At 40.3% G+C, this 7,952-nt stretch overlaps 1 protein-coding gene across 1 annotated transcript in view; it reads right to left on the reverse strand.

Moving 5' to 3' along the window:
• The window catches only part of AKR1D1 (aldo-keto reductase family 1 member D1), a 29,768-nt gene extending 22,994 nt beyond the window's left edge, over positions 1-6,774 (reverse strand). Inside the window, exon 1 of the mRNA XM_022580193.3 lies at positions 6,479-6,774. Coding sequence (XP_022435901.2) covers positions 6,479-6,571 — 93 coding nt within the window. The 5' untranslated portion in view covers positions 6,572-6,774. The remainder of the gene's footprint in view (positions 1-6,478) is intronic.
• Between the last annotated feature and the right edge of the window lie 1,178 nt (positions 6,775-7,952).

Genomic DNA, 7,952 nt, shown 5'->3' on the forward strand with positions numbered 1-7,952 from the left:
TGAAAACAATGTCTGAGGGACACTGGGGCCAACTGCAGGCATTCCCACGGTTAAGGTGGGGACGAGAGCAGTACCAACAACAGTGTAATCTAAGAGCTTGTACAACAGGTGAAGGTGACACAACAGAGCACACCCATAGGTGAACAGCTCCAGAGGAGGAATGCTCCAGTCCCACCTACCTCACACTGCAGATCAGAAACACAGCTCAGTAACAGATCTGGGGGACTCTACTCCAACGACTAGGGAGCAGACCCCACCCCTGACAGGGCAGTGACAACCAGAGAGCAAAGGGGAGGCCCTGCTCAATATCCAGTGCAGGTTCTGGTCACCACATCAGTCACACCTCCTGTCAAAGGGATAACAGCCAGCATACACTGAGGAAAGAGGTGACAGACATCTATACTAAAAAGAGCCCTCACACCAAAAAATATTAAACCCATGCAGGCTACACAGGGATGTTCCCACATAAAAATAGCCCTCTGTGCCAGTCTGAGGGTCTGGCATTGAGAGGAAGGACCCCCAGAGCATTTAGCCTTGAAGGCCAGTGGGGCTTGAGTGCAGGAGCTCCACAGGGCAGGGGAAACAGAGACTCCACTCTTGGAGGGTGCACACAAGGTCTCACATGCACTGGGATCCAGCACACAGGAGTACTTCCATAGGGACCTGGGCCAGACCTACCTAGGGGTCTTGGCGGGTCTCCTGGGGAGGTGAAGGTAGACTATAGCTCACTGTGGGGGCAAGGACACTGGTAGCGGAAGACCCAGGGAATATTGATTGGAGTGAGCTCTCCCAGAGGTCCACATTTCAGCACTAAGACCCGGCCCCACTCAATAACCTGCACACTCTAGTGCTGGAAAGCCTCACACCAAACAACCAACAAGATAGGAACACAGCCCCACCCATCAGAAGACAGGCTGCCTAAAGTTGTACTGAGTTCACAGCCACCTCAAAACACACCCCTTGACATGGACATGGCCCTGCCCATCAGAGGGACACGACCCAGCTCCACCCACCAGAGGGCAGGCACCAGTCTCTCCCAACAGGAAGCCTGAACAAGTCCCTGGACCAACCTCACCCACCAGGGGGCAGACACCAGAAGCAAGAGGAACTATGATCCTGCAGACTGTGGAAAGAAGACCATGAACACAGAAAGTCAGACAAAATGAGAACACAGAGAAATATGTTGCAAATGAAGGAACAAGAAAAAGCCCCACAAGAACAACTAAATGAAGAGGAGATAGGCAATCTACCTGAAAAAAGTTATATGACCTTTAGAAAAAAGCAAGAAAATAATTGCCATGAAAGTTAGAAGATAAATTACCTCTTGAGGGAGAGATGGTTTTGAATTGGGAAGGGCACACGGAGGGTTTCTGGGGGTTGGTATATTCTAATTTTGGATCTGTGTGGTGGTTACTCAGACGTTAGCTTTAAAAGTATTCACCCTTCTATATATTTCAAATTTTTAAATGTTAAAAAAATAAGGAAGTAGATCAAAAATAAAAGGTAAGTGACTCAAATAAGTTCAAAACTTTAGATCCAAAGAATGTAGTAACCTGGGCATGAAACATCCATTTTTGGCCTTGGACCTACTATTTGTCCTCCTTTGTTTGGATCCAATTGGCTGCCAAGCTTTGTAGAGTCTACCTACCATGATTTGTATCCTTCAGCCAAGTTACTTCTTTTTTAGGCCCCAGCCAAATTATTTTCCTCACAGCCACCGACCAAGTTTAAGTTCTTCTTATTTTTTGCCTGATTTATTAGAGAAGCCATCTCACTTGATCTCTATGTATTTCGCCTCTTCTCATTTTAATTCGTTTTAACGTTGGCAGGGTAATAGCTTTGAAATATGAACCTACTTTTTTCTCCCTGGTATTTTTTTGTTACCATCTACCCCCCCACCCCCCCCCCACCCCCCCGGCAAACCATTTTTTGTAGCTTGATGTGCAGCATTCATTGCCTCTGGAGAGGAATGATATAAAATGCAGAAGTCAGTTCCTGGTATTTGCTTTCTAAGAGCCAAGCTTCTGTGGCAGGAGTTGTGAGTGTGAAGGGGTCACAGGTACTGCAAAGAACTCAGGATACACACTCTACTAAAAGTAAAAACAAACACCAGCTGAGTTATTTTCTTTGACTCTTAAAATACTAGCTCATATAGCGTTTTACAAAAATATAAATGTTGCCATTACTTAAAAATTATTAATTACTTTACAATATTCTTTGAAAAATGTGAGAAGATCAGGCCACACTGGACTTTTGTTTATGCATGACAATTAGCTGTAGCGGAGAAATTACCATCTTCATTTAGAATGGTGAGTGGAATCCCTGGTACTCTGTTTATTGTGTTTTGTACCATCAATCGTCTCCTAAGTGTTGCCTGCACATGTTTTTTGTGTTTTTTTGTTTTTGTTTTGTAGCAAAGAAGAAGAAAGCATTTCTTGCACTTATATCTACTATCAAAATGGGAAAGCAGAACAAAACTGAGAAATAGACTTGGCTCTCTAGGGCCACTTATTTACGGTTCCTGCCTTGTCCCTGGTCCCTTTAGGTAGAGATTGTGGGAACATCCTCAACCCTGGCAAGGATTCTTTCATGGACCAAACTCTAATCAGGTTCTTTTGAACTCTTTTCCAACATGGACTTTCATACTCATCTCTGCTCTGTCCAAGCTTAGCAAGAATCCTGCTAAGTCAGTTTAACCACAACCTCTCACCCTCCATATCTGATCATGCTTGATATCAAATCAGGTTCCTCCTCCTCCACCATGCCCCAGGAGATGTCTAGTCACCCAACCCTGTTTTCAGCAAGAATCCTGTTAGGTCAGTTTAGCCAGAATGGCCCTGTATTCCTGATGTTTCCTCTTAGTAATTTTCTACCCACAGATTCCAACCCTGCACCTTGGTTATAAATTCTCACTTGCCCATGTATTCAGAATTGACACCAATCTCTCTTCCCTACTACAAAATTCCATCACAGTGGCCCCTTGATGTTTCAGGCTCCTCCTTAGTACTCAAGAGATTGGACTTCACCTCTCCTTTGCCCCATATACAATGCCTTTGGCTCACTCTTCAGAGTGAAAACTGTTTACAGCTATAGAAATCTTAACCAGAGCCACCCAGGAAGGGATACTGGATCAGTTACAACCCCAATCTAGGCTACTCCTTCCCTATAGCTTGGTGTTTCATGATCTACCCCATAACTAGATTTGTTCACTGTTACTTTCATCTTTGAACAAGCACTTCAGCTTTTCTTTATATTTTATTTATAAGTGTATTTATTTTTTCTGCCTCAGTCACTCACAGATTTCAAATCCCTTGTTTCTAGTCCATTGTTTCGATCCCTGTGTTACCTAGAAAAATGCCTCATACATGGTAGGCACACAATAAATATTTATTGAACTGAATTATTGCCCATTTTCCAAAATATTTACCATTGGTCCCAGATTTGTGTCATTTGCACACTTGGTAACATTCTTGAGTTTTACTTGAACTTTTTGATAAATACTGGTTATTAACTCATGGGCTGATATATATAAAAACCAAATTAATTTCTATCAAAGCAGAAAAACGAACAAGATTCAAAACTCTTGCCTATTGGACTTTCTCAGACAGAGATATAGGGAGAGAGACAGGAAGAAGGGAGACTTGCTGGGAGGCTATTATAGACTATTTCATCCCTGTATGAAAACATTCTGGGAATCTGTCCTAGGGAAATGGTGCATAGATAATTTGTACAGTTCAGTTTTCATTAGTTAGTGATTGTCAAGTGAGGAAATGCACAGAGCGCTTGGTGCTACTAAATGCTGGTTCCATCTCAAATTCCCTAACTCCACAGGCATGAAACACCTTAATAAGAAAGTTGGGCATATTAAGAGAAAAAAAATCTTTGTAAGTCCGGAGAAGCTAGGCTGGTTGGCCTCACACAGCTGCACGATAATGTTCCTCCGGGATGCTGTTCTATAGTTCCTGTCGCCACGTGTGTGACAGTGGAGTCTCAAATGGGCAGATGCTGGAGGAGAGGTTATTGTTAGTCTTCCTTATCTCAGCCTTTCATCTCTGCTCCTACCCCGACTCCCCCTGAAGACAAGCCTAAATCTTCCCCTGGCGTCTGCTAACTTCTGTATCAAAATGCAACAGGATCCCAGGACAAATATTGACTGACTTGATTATATACATGAAATGTGAAGCATTTCAGTTAATGAGTTACCTCAGCCTGTCATTCTCCTTCCATCTCTTGTGGAATGAAAGGTTTTGAAAAGCACCTCAGGCAAGCTGAGGAGAGAAGACTGAATTTTGGCATCAGATTTCATCTCTAGGACTAAGATTCTGACGTTAAATCTAATTCGGTACTTTTATTTCTTGGTGACCGACTTGGGCATGGGTACTCCTAGTGTCTGTCTCATCAGCCCTGGGTAGATGGTGAGGGAGTTGTCAGTTGTATGGCTTTGAACAGAAACTGCTGAGTGTTCCAGCTAGGAGATACTCCACCCTCCCCACTCCCCGTCTCCCCCTCAACCTAGCTCTGCCTATACCCCTCCCCCAAATCTTCCATGGTGGGCATTTTTCTTCACATTAGAGTTTCCAATTTTGTGAGACATACCTTTAGTTCTGTATTTCTGATCACAAATGTGGTTTGTGCATGCATAATCTTCATTTCTAATAATATTCCTCGAATGCCATATTCTCTAACTGCAGTAATGTCTTATCTTCTGAAGTGAGTTACAACTCTTTTTGGGAAATGACACATGAATGCTTTTGAATGTCTCCATCCTGTAGCATTTAATATTACTAGACACATAGCAGGCACTTAATAATATTTATTGGTAGATGCAGCACTTTGAGCCCCACTGAGTTTCAGGAGACAGATAGAGAGACAGAGAGATAGATAGAATGATAGATGTGCAAGCAAGGAGCCATATAATTGATAGTCATTGAAATGAGTAGAGGCATGACATAATTAGATTCATATCCTAGATGTATCATTCTATCTATCTATCTATCTATCTATCCATCCTAGGTACTTTCTGGATATATATTCCTAGATACTTTCATATATAGAAATACATATAGAAAGTCATAGAAATATGCAGCTGCATTGACATAACATACATTTATAACAGGTAATATAGTATAGGGACTCAGAGGATAGGACCTGGACCAAAACTGCACTGGTTCAAATTCCAGTTCTCTTCCTCACCATTATAAGTTTGGGACATTTTACTTTATCTTGCCATGTTTCAGTTTTCTCATCTGTAAAATGGTATCTCTTTCATAATGTTGTGAGGATTAAATTAGAAAATGCATGTACTATAAAGTACTACAAAGAGTACTACAATAATAATAGCTAAATTTTTCTGTGCAATCTTCCCTATAAGATGTAAAATCCATCAGGAAAGAGACCATGTCTTGTTCAGCTCTATATTCCCAGTATAGTATGCGTGCTGGGTGTTCAGGTAATCCTTGTCAAGTGAATGAAAGGAGATATATATATATATATATATATATGTGTGTGTGTATGTATGTGTGTGTATATATATATATATTTATATATATATATGTGTGTGTGCATCAGAGGATATGGAGATGTAAATGCATACAATAATAATAGCTAAAATTTTTTTAACACTTAACCGTGTCAGGCAGAGGCATGACATAATCAGATTCATATCCTTGCGTCTCTGTGCTTCTCTTTCTGCCTACAATGTCCTGCCTCAGCTCTGCTTCTCTGCCTAGCTAACTTATACTTAGTTTAACAGAGTTCATTCACACATGATCATTCAAATTTCAGTAGCATTTCTAGATATAACCACTGTTTATTCTGGTAATTAGCATTAAATGTGGAATTGCAATGTGGAAAGCAGAAAGATATTTTTCTTACAAGTAGAAGCTTTTCTGTGTTTTAATGGAAACCCACTTCAGTCCTCATGGTCAAATCTAACTATTCCCTTTCCTGTGTTTTCAGAGAGATACTGTTTAAAATTCTCAGACAGCATTTACTCTTCATTGTTCTATGATTAATTAGTTATTAGAGTCTGTCTCCTCTATTAGATTTTTAATCCCTAGACAGCAGAGACACTATTCTCTTCATATTTGAAGGTTCTATAGCCTAGTGCTTCATACATGGTACGTTTTCACTAAATGTTTTGTTGGACTGAACTAAAAATTCTCAAATATGAACTTAAAAAAATCATAAACTCAGAAATTTTACGTACTTCAGTTCAACCTGATAACCAGCATTCAGGCTGAATTTTAGTAAAGGAAGCAGAAAGGTCCCATTCTTTAAGCCAAGATACTTTAAAATCATAAACTGATTTAGTTTAACCATTGGCTCAGTACTTATTCAGCCAAACAGCAGTCCTTCAAGGTTGCATTCATTATTACAATAATTAAATCAATGAAATCCATTCAAAATGAATTACAGATTATCCTTTAGGAAAGTGTTAATTAAAAAAAAACAAAAAAACAGAGAGAGATAAGCTTACCAATCTAGGTTCTGAGTAGGTACCAAGACCGATGATAGGAATGCTGTTTCCATCACTTAGAGGTATGCGGTGATATGCAGCACTGAGGTACATCTTGGAAAGTCTGAGGTTTCAATTTCTAGAAATGATTCTGAACACCACAGAAAAGCCTTTTTGAAAAGGTGTCCTAATGCCTATTTAATCAAAGAAAGGAGAGCCAGAGGGAGGAGCAGTGGGAGGGAAGAGAGATTTCTCAACCTGTTTTTTTTTTCAGGTTGTTCTGGAAATCCTAATTGAGGTTGTCCTTTGAACTTATCAGAGGCATGTAAATAATAACCCATTTTGATCTTATGCTTACTTCCCTGCAAAGAAATGATTTTAAAAATAAAAGGAAACAAATCTAGCTGGCTTCTGTCAGCTAGGATGCTTTGGTTGGTAAGTAACAGACCTATCACAAATTCTCTGAAATAATAAAAGAAATTTATTGGTCTATATTCCTGAAAACTCCAACCTTAGGGCTAGCTCCAGGTGTGACAAAGTTTTCCAGGACTTCCCTAGAGATTTGGGCTAGCAGGACTGGGAAGGGGTCTGGTATTTTTTATCACCTACTTAAGTGGGAAACTGGACTGGAGGGGAAAATGTTATGGCCGGGAACCAGTTTTTCACTCTCAGTTCATTTCTCTGCCTCCTTGCTCTCTCAGTGGATTTTCTCTTTATCACTGAAAGATGGTAACCAGTCCTTAGAGTGACATGGTTCCAGACTCAAACCCAACAAAAAAAGGGATTTTACGTCATAGCTCACGCAGTAATCCAGAAATAGGGTCCAGTTGGCCTCTTTCTTAGTTCCTGGAGCCAACCACTAAGTCAATCACAGGGGTCAAAGAAAATAAAAGACTGATTGCTTTAATGTAATTAGAAGCCATTTCTAAATTTGGAGTTGGGCTTAATCCCACCTGGGGAGATTCTGGAGATGTTAAGAAAAAGGAAAGGAGTAGCAGTTAGTGAAACAATTAACACATGTTTATTATAGTCTTCCTCCAAAGGATTGTGCTGTGTATGAGAGTTTTGGACCTGGTGACCTTAAAGATAACTGTGTCCATGATGGTGAAAGTATCCTGAAGTTTGTCTCTAACTGACTTGTCTTCTCTCCAGGACAACCTCATTCTTGCTTACACACACATAATCAGCCAGTGGACACAATAATTTCAACTATGTTGGGGCAGGGTGAAATATGGGCAGTAGTGATCTTCAACATTGTTTGTAATTTGATCCAACAAACACTTATTGTGCACCTTTGTGTGCTAAGATGTTGGCTATATATGTTTCTTTATTTTTCTTATTTTTGACTTTTTTGGTGTTTAGCTCCATGAATTTTAGCACATGTACAGATCTGTGTAACTGCCATCACAATTGGGATATTGAAAAATTCTATAACCCGAAGAACTCCTTCATGCTATTTGTTTGTAATCAAAAGCTCCCCCACCAGCAACTCATA

Source organism: Delphinapterus leucas, chromosome 9 (assembly GCF_059928025.1).
Source record: "Delphinapterus leucas isolate spDelLeu-1000000601 "Yukka" chromosome 9, BTC_Dleu_Yukka2, whole genome shotgun sequence".
In the NCBI taxonomy this organism is placed as follows: Eukaryota; Metazoa; Chordata; class Mammalia; order Artiodactyla; family Monodontidae; genus Delphinapterus; species Delphinapterus leucas.